Consider the following 20,968-nt stretch of genomic DNA (forward strand, 5'->3'; position numbering starts at 1 on the left):
CTATCTGTCTATCAGCGGAGAGGAATGAGGCATCTATCCATGAAAAATATCCCGTTATGTCTAGATGTCATGGGAGAAAAACTTTTCTAGGACCTGATTTGTAATTAAGTCGAGCGGATATTGATTTAACGTTAGCTCGGCGCGTAAAGGTAAGCGTTGTGTGCTTTAACATTAACAAAGGCTTTGTGGCAGTTAGCATTTTTTTCGTTTTGCACAAAGATTAGCTAGCATGCGTTAAATTCACATGAGTTAGCCAGAATAAAAGGACAAGTTTAAAAATAAATATATATATTTATTAGTAATAACAAGGTGGCGGTTAGCCTTTTTAGCTAGCATTACACAACATGAGACCGTTATCGCTGTCAGTCTCTTTAGCACTTTGAGGGCAGTAGCATTGTACTGAATGATCAGCTTATGTGGGACTGCTGTTGTATCTTCGCTACACATTCAGGTACATAACTAACCTTCTGACACCAAAGTAATAAGAGCTTTTGTACTTAATGCATTTTGGTTTGAAATTTTAAACCCACAACTATCGGTACCTTGGTTCTAACTTACCGCGCATATCATCACATTACCCCAGAGTGCTAACCCATAACTGACATTGGATAATATGTTTGATTTATTTGTATTTATTTATTTTTAATATCGAAACGCTTGTTTGCCCGAGCGCGTGCTGAAGAAACAAAGAACGCGCGCTTGCCCTCGCGCACACCTACGGCGTTGAGAGCACGCGCACGAAATAACGAATTCTGTCTAACCTTAACGCCCGCTCGTGCGGCATTTATTACATTACATTACACTATATTACATTGCGTGTGGTTCAATCCCCTCCTCCCTTATTTTGCAGATTTTATATATATTTTTGTTATTTTTTTTATATTTTGGTGCGGGCCGCTTCTTCTACAGTCGCCTTGGCCCAAAAAACATGAGTTTGTCTGAATGGAGGCTGTGACGCGTGCAGCTGCTCTGACGGCGCTGAGCCGGGAATGGCGCGTGCTCTTTCTGTGCTTGATAACGCTGGTCTCCATGGCGACCTCAACCTCAACCCTCCCGGCTCAAGGTAAGTCGCGTAAAGATGGAGATTGTGGCTGCTTTGCACTGAAAACAAGGTTTATGAGATTACACTGTTTAAATCTGTTTGAATGATTTCTGATGTGTTTTAAAGATTCTGTTGGTTGATGCTGTGTTTGTGTCATTCCTGTAAGAAAGTTACAGGGTTTTGTGCTGCAGTGATGTCATATTGGGACACCGCTGGTCCAGTTACAATGCTCTTTAATAGGACAGGTCCAAGGTCCTGGTTCGATTCCCACCTCTGAATTTGCATGTTCTCCCTGTGCTTGGTGGGTTTTCTCCGGGTACTCTGGTTTCTCTCCATGCATATTAGGCTAATTGTCATTTCCAAATTGCCCTTGGTGTGTGTTTAAAAGTTGATTGGAGGTCCTACTGCGGTTGTAAAAATGGGAATAAATAAATAGGACATAACTGGCCTCGACGGTCCCTGGTTGGACTACAGAGGTTTCTAGATAGATTGAGGGACCTTTGGTTTGTCTCTGTTCATTTGCTGATATGCCCGAAAATGCTTCATATGCACTTGTCCTGCAAGAGGTTAGTCCACTCTTTTCCAAATTACTGTTGTACCTCATCATGCAAATGTAATTCATTACGAAGGCAAAAACGCTGGAAATAATGTATACACACAAAAAAAAGTAAACTCACTTTGCTTGGCTTTCCACTGGCGCAGTCAAGTTTGTAACGGTTCCCATTTGAACGACGTCTGTGCAATTTAGCCGGCGTTTGTTCAGTTTGTTTTTTCGTATGCTGAACGTGCTTAGTATTATATGTCGAGGGTACCACTGTATGTCACAAATTGTCAAGTAGTTGGGTTTAAGGTTCTCAAAGCTCTACCTCTGTTTTCACTCATGTTCTTTATTCTTGCTCCACTCTTGCTCTCCACCACCATTCATGCTCTTGAAGCTCTTCATTCTTGAAGAATGAAAATGGAGAACTGTGCCTAAGAACAGTCTAAGTACAGTTATTTACATTTGTATTTAGGCATTTGGCAGACGCTCTTATCCAGAGCGACTTACTTTTTTTTTTTTTTATCTCATTACACATCTGAGCAGTTGAGGGTTAAGGGCCTTGCTCAAGGGCCCAACAGTGGCAACTTGGTGGTTGTGGGGTTTGAATCTAGGATCTTCCGAACCGTAGTCCAACGCCTTAACCACTGAGCTACCCTTGGCCCAGTTATGCAACAGTTTGCACTGACCGAGCAATCTGATTGGACTTATCAAGATTGTGGAGTCATTCAACTATATGTTATCATCCCAGGTGTTCTAATGAAGGTTAATTACATTGTATTAATTAACTGTCAGTTGCAGCATGGGTGAAATTAGGTCTGTATGGTCTGTCAAACTAAGGAGAGAGCATGTACCTGCCAAAAAACATATTCAAAACCAGTCACAAAAGCACTTTTAGCAAGAAAACGCTATTTGGGATTCAACCCTGCAACCCGGAAGTTAACAGAGCTGATAGTCTGAAGCAGAATAAGTCAAAATATAATGAAAATCTTGAACGTTTCCCAGGACTGTCCGCCACTTTTTTTTCTCCACATTTATTCTTCTAACCTTTTGGCGAGATTGTTTGGGTCATCGTGTGGATGAAATTGGCATGTGCTGCGGACATACAGCGAATGTGGATTAGGCCCTAATGTGAATGTGTGAATTCCAGGGCCGTAATGTGAAAACTTTCTCTCCTGTTGATTGCATTATCAGTTAGTCACTAACTGTCGGTTTCCAGCTCCACTGGTTAGTTAGTTCTACCAGTCACAGAAGTGTATGTGTCGGCAGAGCAAAATAACTGGTTAAATAAAGAATCAAATCATAATCTATCGCTAATAAATGGTGTTTGCAAAACTGCTGTATAAAAGCAGTAACACATTAGAGGTTGTGCTGTATTGCTGGTTATAGCACGGCTGTGATCTTTTCAGCACTGCGCCCTCGTGCCCATGACTGCATTGCAATCGTACTGATATCCAGCAATACAGCACTCCCTTTTGCTTAAGCAAGATCTAAAAAGATGTTGCGTGTTGTTTTTTGTCTTAGTAAAATCTTCACAGATTTTTAATGTTGTTTTTGTCCCGTTAAAATTTTGTATTTTTTGTACATGTTTCGATCAGGATTAGGATAGAAATCTCTGTAGGTCCCGCTAATTACATTAATCTAACTTTTAAGTTGGTGCAAATGTTTGAATACTTCAAACCAATGACATCTATTTTATCTAGCATACTCCATTCTTTTTGTTGTCACTGTGTCGGAGAAGATTAAATGATATCCACTGGTAATGGTGATGTTTTATTAAGTTGAGAAGAGTTCGGCAGGATAAGACGGGCCATCTGCTCTCACTTTCGAATCATGTCAGATTCGATGCCATATGTCCGCCTCTCTGTTCTTTTATTAAGTGACTGACTGAACTTTTACAGATGAATTTGTTATTGGCCTCGGTTTAAAGAAGCCACTCAGCCTGCGGTGTAATCCGCGCCAGCTGAAAGATTCCTATTGCTGTGTACTATACGGCACTCCTCCTGCCTGGAACAGTTATCATCTCATGTGGTAGTTGCCAGACACTACATTCAGGTTTTTCACAGATCTTTGTCAGGATCTACAACAGAATCCAAAAATGTTGTTGTCAGAATCCACAGCAGGACCTGATGCTGAGGGGTTACCACATGCAAATCCATCATCCAAGGTCATGGTATAACTAGGTCAAAACCATAAACTAGAACCTGGGACATAAAACAGAGAAAAGCAGTTTGCACATTTTCTGCAAAGGCAAGCTAAAACACTAAGTAGACAAAGATACAAACATTAATCTGGAGCATGGAAGTAGGAGCTGATGGGAACAGGGGATGAACTGGAATGCTTCTTAACATGATACAGGAAAGGGGGTGCACTAAATTAGGGATAAAACATGACAGTGTGAGCTAATGCAGCCCAGAAGATCATTATTTTCTAATTACAGCAAGTTCTGAAGTACTTCTCTTATACCGCCAATTCACCATATTTAAAGGTCATGGCCCAGCAGAGGAGAAAATCAGCGTTGTTCTTTTTTGTTCTTTTTTCCGCATGTCAATAATTTTTTTTAATTAATAACCTCCAAATAGAACAGTCACATCATTGATAAACTTTCCCTGTGCAACTTTTCGTCTGCAACCAGAACACTTCTGACCGGTCACAGTGCAGCTTTCTGAAACATCACTTGGCAGACAGTTTGATTAACATTATTTCAGCTAATGTAGTACTTTACGACACAATGGCACGATTTACAAAGACAACGAGTACAAGGACAACGCGTGGAGACAGGTAGCCGAAGAGCTTTGTTACAAGAACCGTGTGTTTAAACGCCACTCGGTGGATTTTTACTACTTTGCTTTTTATGCAAGGGCGTTTAAGTCAAACCACTACCCGTGATGAAATTTCCTCGTGAATAAAGTCATAAAACCGATTGCCATTTACAGAAGAATCCAAGCACAGTACAACGATGAGACTCTTAGCTGCATTAAATCATTTGAATAGTGCAAACGTTTTAAAAAAGGGACCGTACGTCTGTGAATGATGATCCTGGCCAAGGTGGCTCAGTGGCAGCACCAGATTCTTGAAAATTTATCTCTAACTTGCGGGAAAAAGACGCATCTGTCTCTGAGAACTGTACACACAATCATTTACCAACACCACTTGCACATTACAGGAACTTGCCTGATAGTTATTTCCACATCCCCTGTACAGTCCTGGCTTCTCTCCAATTTACACATGATTGGGCCATTAATGGAGGTCCTGGGAGGCCTGCGTTTCAGATGTGAAGCAGGCAGTCTGATTATGAATTATGACAGAGTATCCCTCTCACCATGCACCATGTATTTACAGGCATTATACACCAAATGTTAAGCATGTTGCGGTGCAGTGTAGTTACTGTTTTTATTCGTTGAAGGTGGGGAGGTGAAAAAGCTGTTGAGAGAGAGAGAGGGAGCTGTGTGAGGAGGAAAAAGAGACAAAGTCCTCAGTGCCATCCGTTTCCCCCAAAATCTCAGTGTGCAAATATCACGGACAAATCTTATCCTTTGATTTACACAGCCACAGCTGATAATGTAGGAAGACAAGCCAGAGCATCGCTCTTACCTTTTTTCTTTTTTCAGAAATACCAATAATATTAGGTATAGCGTAAAGAAGGACTTTTCTTATCTTTTTTTATGTCAAGAAAGCTGAAATGCCCCTAAAAAAACATGTGTTTTATGTCAACTCACAAATCAACTAGGTGCCTATCGGAGAGTATAAATTTGCAAGTGCACCCGAGAACGGAGAACAAAAACAATGTAGACGGTGGGCAGCCGGAGAATAGGGAGGGGGCATGCAGTTGTTCCGGGACACCATACATCTTAATATGAAAACACTCTTAAATGTCTCCTTACAGAAAAACCCCATCATCTGTCACATGTTTTTAAATCCTGGAATGTGACGTGTCCAGCGTACAAAGCCCCTATGCTAGAGGGTAGTATATAATCAGTAACATAATAAAACAAGCATGTTTATACATCTGCTCTTAGGAATACCAAATCAATACGTTTGAGAGAGCAGTACGACGCTGTAATTACATTGATTAACTAAACTGCCTTATGACTTATTATAAAACTTAAGCTGGACAGTAGAAGGTTAGTTGCCTTGCATTCCTGGGATTTGAACACCTGACCTACACTACTGCTAGTTTAAACATTGCTGGTGCTAAGCCTTTCGAGGGTGTGTTTTCTGCACACTAAAAACTTAAAATCCATTTAATTGTTTGCAATCCATCAAAGGAGTATGCTCAGTTTAAAAATTAATAAGTCAATAGTCAGGAAGTCAATTGATACTAGGGTTCAGCTTTTGAAGGAGAGTTCCTGATGCAGGGATAGGATTGGTGTCACCACGCTGTGTGCTTTATATGCTACTGTTTCAATTCATCAACTTCATATGTGGCCTTATTCTTTCATGTCTGAGCTTGAAAAGGCTTAAAATACAGGCACCAGGTAGTAGGGTTTGTTTTAGTTCCTGTTGAACTACTTCAGAAATGTTTTTTAAGTATTCTCTTCAGACAGCAGAACAGATGATTAAAAGAAAACCCAGCGCATCTGTTATGCTTTAGGGGCGTTTACTTTTTGCTGGCAGGGCTTGAGTTGGCTTGTAACTTTGTAGACAGTAAATCAATAACGTTCTTCCAACCAATCACCCACTAATCATCCTGTGATGAAGCATTGGTTGGTGCGGTCTTCTCCAGCATGACTCCGCCCCATTTTACCAGACTCGAGGGCTGATTGAATGTAAATCCATTGCTATGTCTTCCAGATCTAAACCCAATTATAGGTGCATGCGAGATTGTAGTGCGATGTGTTAGACAGTGTTCTTCTTCACAGTCAATAAAGCACCAAATGATAGAAATATGTTTTGTTTCCAGAAACATCTCGAATGGATTACCTTATATCTGACTAAGGCTCTTTATGCTGGTTCATTAAATATTTGTTGCTGCAGATGCACTCGCAGCAGTGTTATCCATTCGTCCTTTATGAGTTAGTAAGGGATGACTTTTTCAATTTGAAGATTTAAAGGCATTCCAGCTGAGAAATACCATTGAAATGAATAATGAGGAACAACCAAGGATGCTCTAAACCATGACACTCATAAGCAACAGATGAGTACTGAAGAGATTCAGGAGAGAGAAAAAACAACAACTTGGAGCGTCATGACCATTGAGACTTAAATGAAGTATTAAACACTTAACAATTTAAACACTTTATAAAATCCATGCTTATGTAACTGCATACCTTTCCTGTTAGTTTCAGTAAAAACAAATTTAGTATTTATGTTTTCAACACAACATATATGTAGTATCTAGGGCTGAAACGATTCCTTGAGTAACTCGATTACAAAATATTATCGAGGGAAAATCTTCTGCCTCGAAGCTTCTTTTAATAAATTTTAGAAGCTTGTGGTATGTTTTTTCACAATTATTTGTTTGGCGCAACACAGCGTCCTTCCGGATGTAAACACCAACGAAGAAGAAGCACTTACGTCACCCACAAAGCGGAAGGAGACGCAAACAGTTAGCTGTTTATTTATTTAAGAGAGCGTTCTGTTGTGGGCTGCAAAAATGGAATTAAATTATATTAAAATTTATTTTAATGTGTTCCTTGTTTTTTATACTTAGTCATTTAAAATACCTTGTTTTCTTATTATAAATAGGAATAAGAATGTATGGCACTGTAATGCACTTAATTCATCTCAGTCAACTTTAAGCTATTCCTTGTATTGTGAATAATGACAATGTTTAGTTTTGATAAAATGCTGTATGCATTTAAAAAATTAAAGTTGATTCTTTTAAAAAGAAAACCAATTAATCTGTTTCTCCTATATACTGTATTTTACTTTGCTGTTTAATTAAGCAAAAGTACATTTTATCCGATTAATTGATAACATTTTTGGTAGAATACTCGATTACTAAAATATTTGATAGCTACAGCCCTAACAGTATCAGTCAAAAGTTTGGACACACGTCCTAATCACATGGTCTTTCCTGATTTGTACAGTATTTCTTTCTACATTGTTAAACAATATGGCGTCTAAAATATGCGATAATCTCCTTTAAACCCATCAAGCACAATGATGAAACTGTCTTTCATAATGAAAGCAAGACCAAAAGTTACCTCTGCTGCAGAGGGGAAGTTCATTTAGAGTTACCGGCCTCAGAAATCACAAATTAACAAACAGCACCTCAGATTAAAGCAGTTATGAAGAATTTACAGAGCTTTACGTAGCAGACACATCTCAATATCAACTGTTCAAATGAGATTATTGCACATTCTGGACGCCTACAGCATTGTTTTATGATATAGAAAGAAATAAACGTTATAAAATAAAAAGACAATGGAATTAAAAGTTGTGTCCCATGAACTTTAAGTCATTCATATGATGGAAGCTTTAAATTAAAAATAAATAAATAAAAATGAATATTAAAAGTATTGGATGAAAAAGATAAACGCTATGTATGTATATAACTGTTATCGATATATAATTATATCAATACTGTAAAGTATATCAAAGAGCATCAGTGATTTGATCTAAATAAAAAACGCTGAAGAAATATTTGCATGATGTTTGATATTCTTCAGATATTTTTAATCGTATTTTTTTAAGAATCTTTAATTAACATCAGTTCTTTAAGCAGGTTAATATCTGAAACATAATTAAGATTAAATAAGAAAGAATGCCTAAGGGTATATTCAGCTTCATGTATTATATATTTATTTATTTATTTTTAAATGGGTGAAGTCTTATTTAACTGCCCATAGAGCATTGAATTGATCATACTCACACACACACACACACACACACCTGTCTATGAATAGCCCCGGTCGTCCACATTCCATTCCACGGTGAACTTTTAAAGGAACTTCAAAATCTCTCTATTTGGAAAACCCTGTGATGTCACAAACATAGTCATGGCTTCCACCATGCGTTACCATGGTAACAGTAGCACCTCGGATACCTGTTGCTACTGTGGAAATTTTACACAACCGAAATCACTCACTCACTCACTGTATACAGAGTCAGGGATTATATCCCAGGAGACATAGGGCATGAGGCGGGGTACACAATAGACGGCATCGCAGGGGAAACACACACTCACACTCCCATTCACACACTGCGGGCAATTTGGGAATGTCAGCCTATTCTGCATGACTTTAGACTGTGGGAGGAAACCAGAGTACCCGGAGGAAACCCACCAAGCATGGGGAGAAGATGCAAACTCCATACACACAGACCCCGAGGCGGGAATGGAACCAGGACCCTGAAGGTGCGAGGTGACAGTGCTTTAAACACTCTGTCACCGCTGCTGAAGTTAAACATTAAATATTTGTTAAAACAAAAACTGATACCATCACAAGATGTATCCTACTGAGATGTGTACTGTATAATATCTCCTGAATAAATTATTTGATTAATTTACAAGATGTGCATAGAAATGATTAGTGTGCAGGGGTTTTTTTTTTTTTTTTTTTTACAGATTACAAGACTAAGTTAGTATAATAATTATTTATTAATTAAAGATTGATTCAGATCATACAAGTATACAATAAATAAGCAGAATATTTATAAAAATGATAAGTGAGACCATTATTGTCTTGGCGTTGCACATCTATCTATAAAAAATACATTTTGAAAATAGTTTTGTGCAGCCTGTACTTTTAGTATAGTAGTTAGACCTAACCTCCCTTCCACATGACCTGAGACCTCATTATAATTTTCTTCAAAGCAACCATGGACACAGTCAACTTGCAAAATAAGACACAAGCTTTTAAGAAGAAAACATCTTGTTTGTTTGTTTTGACACCTTGTCACATGACCGTTGCATCTGCATACTCTTTAAGATGATGGTTGTGTACACAGAATCAGCCTTGTCCGTGTTCAATTATTTTAATGTTTATACAACACAATACAATATAAATTTTTGAGAAACATGTATGGTCTAGTTTTTTGTCAATTAAGTTAAAATAGTAGTTAATTGCACAGTCCTATTGTGTCATATCATGTCATCTGTGATAATAATAATGTAAAAAATATATACACTTCCAGATTGGAAAATATCTAAAAATATATTCCTGCAGTTTGGAATCTTATTTATCATGGCTAAATACAGTCCACTTTGCAGGGAACTACTAGAACACAGCGAATATTTCTGCACACATCCTGTATGAAGCGCTCACAAACATACAACAGTGCATGCAGTTTAAACGGTTTGTTTAGCAAAGGTGTTTTAGAAAAACAGTAATCAGTTTTTTTGGACGGAGCTCTCCATGAAAATAAAGATGGTGGAAGAGGAAGTGGATTTTAAGCAGACCAAGTCAAATAAGTTATTAGCAAGCATGTAAGGAGCGCGGCTAGTACGAATCGCTACGTAGGCTAAAGTTCGGTTACTGCTGGGTTGTTCAGGTTAGCACTACATGCAGTTACATTCTTTAAGGCAGCTGATTGATTACCAGTTAATAATTAACATCTCTAGTATATGTTTTGTAAGGCATCCCAATCAAGAGGATATAATTATATTATATAAATAACATGTTATTATCAACTTATTATCAGTAGGGATGTGGGAAATCGATTCAGAGATGTTTCGTGATTTTTTTAATATATTTTTTTGTGTGGCATGTATCGCCGCACTGACTCCAAAATATTTTTTATTTATACTACCACTTAAATGTATGAAAACACTTTCTAACTCTGTGGTCATTCGTGATTTTTATTTCTTTTTGCAATAATCCCCCTTGAACAGTTAGTTGAGATGTATCTGTTACTTATGCTCTGTAAAGTCTTCATAACGACTTTAATCCAAGGTGCTGTTTGTTCATTTGTGGTTTCTGAGGATGGTAAATCTAAATGAACTTCTCCGCAGCAGAGGTAAGTCTTGTTCTTGCTTTTCTGGGATGGTCTTCATAAGAGACAGTTTCATTATGGTGCTTGATGAAGGTTTTGCAAATGCACAGATACTGTTCTTGCAAGAACTATTCCAGAAAGGCTGAGCGCACTGTCTTAAGATAGCAACTGACTTTTGTTTTTGTTGTTACATAATTACCTAATTCCATATGTGTTACTTCATAGTTTCGAAATTCCCAGTATTGTTGTAAAATGTAGAAAATAAATCACTAAACAAAAACAAGAAAATCTGCAAGTAATCCCAAACTTTTAAACTGTAGTGTAACTAAAAAAAATATAAAAAGAACAAAGTTTTGGTTATGATTTTGGAGTCGATACATGAATTGCACAAAAGAATGACATCACTGAATCGATTTAGAAAGAAATAAAAATCAAGAACGTGCATGGAATTAGAAAGTGATTCCAAAGTTTTGATCGGTAGTGTTTATGTGTATTTGCATTTGAGGTGGTAATATACTTTATCATGGGGATCATTTCGTGATAATATTGTATCATGAGGTCCCTGGTGATTTCCATCCCTAATTATTGCAAGTACTCGAGTGTTATTTTAAAGTTCCTGATTATCATGTGAACAAGCAGACATCCCTTCTTTAATGTGAGCTACTGTTTTAGCTAGTGCCCTCACACCAGAGCCTCGCTGATGTCGTTATAACACACGCAGATCCGTGTTAAGTCATGCCGGATAAATTGTAAGCCGATCTTTGTAGTTCTTTCAAGCGTGACGTGTATCTGTGCTGGCAAGCATGTCTGAAAGTCTGGTGAGTAAATCCACCAGATCTGACTGTGAATAACTGGTACAGGATTTCCTTGTAACTCACAGCAGCTCCCCACCAGTACGATTTGAAGTGTTACTGTACAAAAATAAACCAGACAGGTACACTCTCTGAAGAAAATGTGAGCGGTGTTTACCGTGGATAAAAATCGGGCCTCTGGGCATTTTATAATAACAGTCTACGGGATCAGTTGCTAAATTGCTCTAAAGGGGTTGATAGGGCGTGGCAAGACAGTTTCATAATGATCCTAATTGGTTGCGTAAGTATGTTTTCAACGACAGTGTCGTTGAAATCATCTGCCTCGTGTCATGTGAGTAAACTCTAACCGAGACTGCATTCAAATACCTTAGCAGTGATTGTTTAAGCAAAGAAAGTACATGTCCCATATACTTCGAATTCAGTAAAATATCCTCACTGTCCTCACCACAATGTTTGCTGATTAAAATCAAAACTGTTGTCTTCTGGGACAAATGGGAAAAAACAAATGGTTCCTCTTGTTAAAGCAGGAGCTCAGATTTATGTGCTCCAGTTCACACCTCCACAGCTGAAGGTCTCATAATCCTCTGTAGGTCATAGCAGCAGTGCACATCATTTCCCAGAGTCCTGTGCGTACTGTAGATGAGCTGGAGATGCAAAAGTTGCCCTACTTACGTTGGGACTTCAGATGACAACATATGCTCTTAAAAAGCTTTTTAGGTTATTTCAGTTTTCAGCAATTTAATAAATAAGCTCTGATTTAAAGACACCTTGGTTTTGGGTTCCCTTTGTGCCACCAAGGCGGCTCTGGCTCCCAGTGAATGGCTTCTGGGGGTGTGCAGTGGTTTCTGAAGTTGTGCAGTGGTTTCTGGCACCAGAACATTGGGGTCTTTTTCCGCTGGGTGCTGTGAGCGTCGGGCTGTGGTGCACTGGGTGTTCTGGTGCCTTTTGATCCTGGCAGACATTGACCTTTTTGGCGATTTGTGCTGCAGTGGCGTTTCTGTGGGATCGGATCAGATGCACTGGCCTTTGGTCCCATTGGACACTGGTGAGTTCTGGGTGATGATGATTCTGTCACCAGTTTGCTGGTGTACAGTTGATCCATATTATTCACTTCAGCTGTCAGTCCTCATAGTTTTTTCTGATCCGTGCATTAAAAGCCTAAAGGGCTGAAGAATTATGTAAAATGTGGCCCAAAAGTTATTTTATATATGACTTCTCCGATTAATTGGTGAATCGGATAAAAATAATAAAAAAAAAGAAAGTCATTAATTTCCAACCCTTTATTAAAAAAACAGAACTAAAATCTTTAGAAAGTGCACAAACATGTTGCTCCTTGTCATAATGATAATAAAACAAAAATAGACTAACACAAAAAACATACACATGTATGCTTTATCTCCCAAATATATACAATAGAACATCGGATTACGAGCATAATTCGTTCCAGAAGTGGGTCCGTATTTCAAAACACTTGTAAACCAAATTTAATTTTCACATAGGAAATAATGGAAACTCAAATGATTTGTTCCACAGCCCAAAAAAATAAATACATAAAAATAATTAACACAAACTATTATGGCCAAAGTGTTATAGCAAACAGTACATGCGTGCACGGATTTTGATTATACCAGTAAGAGATGCGCACTAAGACCCAGCAGGAGAGACATTTACCCGATTACGGATTTCTCTGCCTCCGCCATGTATCTTACCTCTACCGCCGCTCGTTTTTTTTTTTTTTGATCCGCCCTGTCTATGAGGCGCCGAACTCTGCTAGCATCAGTGAGAGAGACAGAGTGTGTTCACTCCGCTCAGCTAAATTTTATTATTATTATTTTTTTAATTAATTAAATGTCTGTGCGTCACGCGAAACAACAACTCGATTGTGAAATTCGTTGCCAACTCTTTTAGTAATCGGTTTTTATCGATTTAATCGATTTGTTGTTGCAGCCCCACTTGTCTGTTTATTACAGACGTTTGGTAAAAGCTATGCCTCTTTTTCTTTCACTAGCCCATTCGCTCTTCTGAATCTGAGCAAGATTGATTCTTTTGTTTTGTTTTACATCAAAAAGTAATGGATGACTGAAAGCATACTATGAAACTTTTTTTTAACTGGTTAGCCAGACATTTTTGCCAAGTGTGTGAAGAAATCACAAAAATTACTCAAGCATGGAGAACACATCAATTTTTTTTCTATCCTTTTGTTCATCTGTTGAAATTTTCAGAAAACGTCATATCTGGACAGCTACAGTTCCATCCTTTGGCTTAGATTGAAATCACATCACCCACACCCTCTCAGGCTGGTCATTTCAGTGCATGAGAGTGAGATCGTTGCGTTTTTACCTGCCGACAGAAGCAACATTAAAGAGGAACCACGCACCATGGTTAAATTCACATTAAACATTAAATATGTGAACACACTAGTACTGTAAGGAATCGTAGTTGATCCGTGCTCCGTATGGATTACTTCCTGCAGTTTGGCACGCATGCGTACTATGAATTAATTGCAATGTTTTCCATCATAATGAGAAATAAAACTTTATTATATTTATATTTAGCCATGTTCCTGTGCGAAAAAACTTCTTTTTTATGTACATGCACAAACAATATTTCCACTCACTCAAACTCTCTCGAACAGACACTAATTAATTGAATTTATGCTTAAACTCTGTCTCACACTTTGTGCAAGTCCCCCAATGCGGTGATGGAAACTTGCCCACTCCAATGAAAACCAGACCAAATAATACAATAAATCTGTACTAGAACTCACACTGTAGGCCAGTTATAAATGCACATACAGTGCGTTGTTTCACCAAAAATAGTTTAAAACTTTATTAACAGGATAGTTAAGGATATACCAATTATTATTGTTGTTGTTGTTGTTGTTGTTACTTTTCATTTGAACTATAGTGACAAATGAATAAGTAGCCATAATGAAATAAAGTTAAAGAAGTGTCATGCCTCACGTTGCAGTTTAATGCAAAAAAAAAAGAATAATTATTATAATATAGTGTTGTTTTTTTTATCATGTTCATGTTCTGTACCACTTATTTTGTACAGGGTATTTGGGAATGCAAATTAGCCTAATTTATATGTCTTTGGACTGTGGGAGGAAACTGGAGTACTTCCGGGGGAAACACACCAAACATGGGAAGAACATGAAACCTCTGAATTAAACCCCCAACCCTTGGGACACTGCGAGGCCACAGTGATAAGCCCTGTGCCGACCATCATGTGTTTTATGGTAAAAAAAAAAATCTGTGCTGTTTTTAAGAACATGTGCAAAAGTTCCTCGCTGTAAGTGTTCTCTCTCTTTCTTTTTTTTTGGGGTCATCCAAAAATGATCCTATCTTTGACCGTAATCCATGATATGATCCAAACCGTGCCTTTTGTGTTCAGAAAGCAGAAACAGAACCACTCTCAGTTTCTAACTTGGGAAGGCACCGCCTTCTTCTTCTCCTCCTTCCACAAATGTACGGCTTTAGAGCCGAGAGCCGATTCTTTCTTTCTAATTACACATGTTGTCTCTTTTTAAACCGAAACCCGATCTGCTCCGGAGTGACAGCGAGAGTATTCATTATTCATTGGCTCCCTCACCGGAGACAGATCAGCACGCCAGGCCCATCAAAATGCAGAGCTGCAGTGCCACACAAGCAAACAAAATGCCATTGAAGGACAGAGAGCCTGTTGGAATCTGGCCACTTTTGCTGCTAAAGGCTTTTATTGCTGTTGCCTTTTTTTAAAGCATTTGGCGCTGGAGAAGGCACGAGCGTAAGTCCAAGCGCGGGTTTCATCGTGCTGGAGGTCAGAATGCACTCCGCAGACAAAATTGGCCGCCACCAAAAACAACAGTTATACCAGTTACATGGTATTTAGATACTCTAAACGAAGTATGTTTAGTGGTAACATTTTGACTAATGAGGCATTTTACTACGAGACAAGATGTTACAGTTGTCTCTACTCCATAGAGTAGACACAAAATTACAGAAAAGGCATCATAGCATTGTATCCATGTGTGGTGCGGTGTCCAGATGGTGACTGAAACGGTTGCCAGTTCACCTAATGTTTATGTTGCAGCAAGGTTTTATCCAGAATGTCACGAGTGGAGATCGTCCCCCACGAAAAAAAAAAATTAAAAAGGCATGCAGTGATCTTTTAATCCTGTGATATATGCGAGTCTCTCCTCTGCTGAGTCTGCCTGCACGGCACCAGAGTACAAGAGCGCATGTGATAGTACAGCAGGACTGCGTTCCACAACGAGAGCAAGCATAAAACATAACAAAAATCACCAGGCCGCTCTTCTGTGATATGTTCGCGAACATGTCATAAGCACTCTCGTTATTTATTGCACGCATCATAATCACGTGCGCTTCTTTACTCTCACGCTCTGTTTTACAATGAACGCACTGGCAGTGAAAAGTTTCCGAGAACGCTTAACCCCAGAGTCTGGTTCGATCTTAATCAGTTAGAACACAATCGTTCCTGGCTCGGGAACGTGGAAAGTGTGGTCTCAAGCACGGTACAGTAGGGCTGGGCGATAAAATGATAACGATATGTATCGTGATAGACACGTGATCGATATCAATAAAAAATGTGTTCGATAAAACGTTCGATAATTTTTATTCTTTGTCGGAAGAAAACAGAGGTCGCAAAGCTAGTTTGGTTGCTGTCATGTGCACTCGCTCCGCGACCGGCACTAGGACCCTGAAGTAGTACGGTCGCGATTCAGGAAGTATAAAAGGAGACAAGATGGCGCTTCACATCGCTCAGTCATTGAGTCTGCCCATGCCGTTTTCGACGCTTCGCCGGATCTTATGTGATTTCGGGTCCAATTCCTGATTGAGTGTGTGTTGCTAAAACGCCTCATCCGCCTCATTTTGTCGTTTCTCGTGGCAGCGTAACAGCGCGTTAATTCATGCCCATGCAGTGATGGGAAAGACAAACGAGTCGATGCATGTCCAGTCTTTTATTTTCTGCGTTGTCAGGCGATATTACAAACCTCCGGGTGGATTCCGTACTCAAATCAAACCAAAAACTACTAAAAGAAAACGGGTTCAGGCTCTATATTCCAGCTCATCTTACATTTCCGTGTTCACGCACATTGGACTGCATTACCCACAAAGCATTGCCCCCACTGGACTACACTCCCGTAATCAGCTGCCGTAAAATCAACCTCTCTCCCGCAATAGCGGGTAAAATTGTGTAAACTCTTGCTCTTGGTGTAAGAGAGTTCTTACAATGACTCGCGTGGTTATCCTGCCGCGTTTGGATTTACCGTTTTTTCATTTGGCTGCTAAACATTCTGGGTTTTACATTAGTCTAGAGCTCTGCATATATTAGTTGGTTAAGGTGTATATATTTTTTTAAAGGTTGTAATTCCAGGCTTCAAGAGAATCACTGTACTCAACACCTTTAATCCACAAACGTAGCTCAACTTGTATACACTCTCAATATTATGTCACTTTGCATAAACCAGTCTGTCAGCTAAATAAATTTTAAACGTAATTATCGGTTTCTTTAAGATTTTCCAGAAAGATTGAACGTAGATATTAATAACCAGAGTGATCCAAATGTCACGTCTCTCCTGGAGTAAACGGCTGTTAATTGTTTTGCAGCACGAGCACTGAGAAAAGTTTAAACGCTCACTTAAACTGTTGCCAAATATAAGTAGTAATTTGGACATCTGCAAGTCATTTCCTCTCTCCAGTTTTTTTTTTCTCTTGGAAATTTATCAATTAACGATTTTGATCAGCTGTTCTACAAGTTTTTTAAAAATCCATGAATTTAAAAGACAATCGACAGCAAGTATGCGTGACAGAAACCTCGTGTCCTTAAGGTCTAATATGTGTACTTGAGTGCGGAAAGTTCTAACTCTTACAAAAGCCTGATACGTTTTTTCTTTTTTTGAACTATGAAAAGGAACTTTGTCTAATTAAATCCGCTGTTTGTTCCTTTTCCATCTGTTTTGAACTCTATTACTTAACCATGCTGTTTTTTACACCACATTTTGGCAGAGGCTTTGTCTGTCTTGGCTCCATCATTTGTGAATTCAGATCAACTGCCGGAGTCTAAATTTGGATCTGATGTAGCACGTGTGACTTGCACTGACTTTTGAGTTTTTATCTGTGACTGCTGACTAAAGGTCTCTCTTTCCTTTTATTCTGTAGAGTAAACAAGACTAGCAGCCTACCAGGAAAAGAATGCTTCTTTTAGCTTGCAATCAAACGCGGTGAAAGCAGAGCCGTGCGAGCCGAGGCCTGGGCGACTGAGATAACGCTGCGGTCACGCCAACGTCTAAGTCCTTACACTGCCTATTTTAAAGCCCAGACAAAAAAGACAAATCCATTCACTGACTTATTAGTCATCACTTGTTGGCTTTGTTTTAAACATTACCTACATCAGAATCACTTTATAATAAAACTTTATAAAGAAAGAATTAAAGATCCTGACTACAGTAAGTCAAACCCCTCAGCGTAACACAAATCTTACAGCTCATCTGCTTCAGCATTTACTTGACTGTTTTATCTTAAATCGCTATTGTAGATCTGTATCTTAAAGCTGCCGTAATCATAAAGACTGTTCAGTGCTCATCCCAAGATTTTTAGTTACGCTGTCCTCAAAATGAACTTCCTCTTTACACAAGTAGTAGTACTGTTTGATTTTATAATATACAATAGTGATGGGAAGTTTGGATCATTTTAGTGACTCGGTTCTATGTTTCTTTTTGAGTCAGGTTCCCCTCAAAGGTTTCTTCCTTGTGTTGTCTCAGGAAGGATTTTCGATCTTTTTATAAAATTGCATGATTATGCTGTTTAGTCAGTTTTTTGTTAGCTGTTTTAATTAACTTAAAGATACGTCTGTTTTTAACTCAGAATCAACTTACACTTTCAAAATTTTTTAGCCAAACTTGCTACCTGTAATTGACATCATACAAAAAAGTTTTTTTGTAACTTTTAAATTATTATTTTTTAATTATATATATGAAGGATGTTCAAGTCAAACTTGGATTACTAATTCGTGAAGAATAACAGAACATAGTTGTATTATTTATCTCTGTAATCCCCTGCTACAAACGGTATAAAGTTTTCTCAGGACCATAATCAGAGTGCCTGCTTCATGTCTGAAATGCTGGCCTCCCAGGAACTCCTTTAAAGGCCCAAACATGTGGACATCATTTTGATGTGAGGTCAGGTCTGTACAGGGGAACGTGGCAAAAACTGGCGAACATGGTGGTGTTGGTGAATGATTGTGTGTACAGTTTCCACAGACAGATGCGTCCCTTTTGTAACTTGGCAACAAGTTCTCTGTCATTTTTTTTAAAGATTAGACGCTCAGCTCGCTAAATGTTTATGGGAACGACTGCATAGAGCTCTAAAGGATGGGATCGTCATTTAAATCAACATGAACATACGGCTTTCTTTAAAAAGTTTGCATTGTTCAGATGTTTCACAGCGGCTGAGAGTCTCAGCACCGTACTCTGCTTGAAGTCTTCTATAAATGCCAATATGACTTTATTCAGAAGAAATTTCATTACAAGTTTTAGCTTGACTTGAGCATGTCTTGTATATAATAAATATGGACTATTTAATATATTTTTATGTTATTTCCAATAGTGGACAAGGTTCAGCACTTTCTCCAGGTGACTGGTCAGAACCTTTTTTTGTGTACACATAAACCTTAACAAACAAATTTTAACAGGAAGAGAACAAAAGGTCACTATGAAAGTTCTCAGACAAACTGGCTTCTTAAAAACCTGGACGTGACATAAAAAGCGCTGATCGGTTGCTGCATCCCTACTAGTTACAAGATAACATTTATAAACATGTACCACATGCATCTTTTCTTCTTCTTCTTGAGTTCATTGATGGTGGGTACATTACTGCCCCTACTGGTGTGGAGCAGATGATTGGCATGAATTTTAATTTTATGTTTTTTTTTTTTTTTTTATGCTTACTGCTGGAGACAAATATACAATAAACATTAGAATAATATTGAATTAAATCAAATAAAAAAGTTTTTCAGGTCGAGGTTGTTTTAATCCGGTTTCCAAGTGATTTCTAACGAAGTTTGATTCAACTGCATGTATGTATTTTGGGATGGAGGTGATGGTGTTTTGTACATGTGAGCTGCAAGGCACAAACTGAGCTAAAACACTACTCAGGCAAAAGCATTTTAGACTCGAGGTGTTCGAGATATTTGGAACAACAAACAAACAAAAAAAATGGGCTGCATCAAACAAACATATAATTCAATTTAACAAATAGAATCATTTATTGCATGTTACATCTCTGTGTTCTCTGTGCTTGGGGAATATTTGTGATTTATATGCACGCTTTATATGTGTAAAAGTCTGTTTACCTTTTTCCATTGCGTTATACTGTATGTGACCAAGAAGTGAAAGAGTTTTATGAGTTTTTATGATTTTTCAGCCCCACACACATACACACACATACACACACCTCTTACCCAATGTGTTTTTGCTTTGTGCCATATTTAATTATGTGCGGTTTGAAACCAGAACAAAGAGCAGATGAATTAAAAGTATCCCGTTCCCTCTCATTCTGTCTCAGCAGACTGACTAATAAGGGTGAAAGCGTTAGAGTCGTTAGAGGACTTTCTCTATTCTGAACAAAATTAATATTCTCTCTAAACAAGTTCAGGAGAAAAAGACACCTTTTGCAAAACACACTCATCCAGGCAGCTATAATGGACAAAATGATTCATTTAAAAGTGCATTAAACAAAGAAAGGATTTCTGATACCTGGCATCAATAGCTTAAATGGTAATAAGCTGTTTATATGGTATCACGTATAGGCCAGCTTAGTGTCTAGCTACAGTATATACAATTATTCCTTACAGCATCTACCGTAAAACCCAAAGAATTGTAAAAAAAAAAAAAAAAAAAAAAAACACAAGTAGAAACTTGGGCCAGGGATTAATTGAGATAATGACGAACTCTAACACTAAAAAAGTTTAATTGCGAAGAAAATGAGAGAAAGGGAACAGGATTTACAATCACACTCAAAGCATTCAAAGCAACACATTTAACTATTTTCTTTCTCTTTCTCTGGAAATAGCACTATGGCCAGTTGTAGTGCAGCTAGACGATTATACAGCTAATCACTAAGCCACCAGGTCGCCTGAAATGCTTTATTACATTTATAATTGCTGAACTTTGGTATACATTTTTTTGTATCGAATGCACGAAATTGTAACAAAATCTGAAAAATTTTAATATTGACTTGTATATATTGTAATATTGGGACTTAGGTATTGTGATAATATAGTATCAGGTGGTGACTGGTGATTTCCATTCCTAATACGCACACAAACACACACACTGACATATCTGATCAGAGGAAACACACACAAACACACACTGACATATCTGATCAGAGGAAACCAATATATCAGATCGGAGGGCGGTAGGTGTCCCCAGTGTTGAGTCTTTGGGCACGCCCCATAAAACCCAACCACTGTATGCGGTGCACCTTTAGGGTCCGGGTTCTATACCCGGCACACCGTTTCTGTGTGCATGGAGTTTGGATGTTCTCCTGTTCCTCCCACAGTACAAAGATATGCAGGTGAGGCTCACTGGCATTCCCAAATTGCCTGTAGTGTGTGAGTGAGTGTGTGTATGTGTGTGTGCCCTGCGATGGATTGGCCCCTTTTCCAGTGTGTACCCCGCCTCGTGCCCTAAGT

The 20,968-nt window shown here is 38.4% G+C and overlaps 1 protein-coding gene across 6 annotated transcripts in view; it reads left to right on the forward strand.

Annotated features, from left to right (window-relative positions):
* si:ch211-1e14.1 (UPF0606 protein KIAA1549) overlaps positions 1–20,968 on the forward strand; it is a 70,853-nt gene continuing 49,885 nt past the window's right edge. For 5 of the 6 annotated variants that reach the window (XR_008360917.1, XM_053500611.1, XM_053500616.1 and 2 more), the window contains exons 1-2: positions 1–149; positions 851–1,063. Coding sequence is in view for 5 of the 6 variants with exons in the window: in XM_053500611.1 (XP_053356586.1) it covers positions 943–1,063 (121 nt within the window). In the remaining variant the exon portion in view is untranslated. The remainder of the gene's footprint in view (positions 150–850; positions 1,064–20,968) is intronic. The other variant, XM_053500612.1, reaches the window with a different exon arrangement.

The sequence above is a fragment of the Clarias gariepinus genome, chromosome 7, assembly GCF_024256425.1.
Source record: "Clarias gariepinus isolate MV-2021 ecotype Netherlands chromosome 7, CGAR_prim_01v2, whole genome shotgun sequence".
In the NCBI taxonomy this organism is placed as follows: Eukaryota; Metazoa; Chordata; class Actinopteri; order Siluriformes; family Clariidae; genus Clarias; species Clarias gariepinus.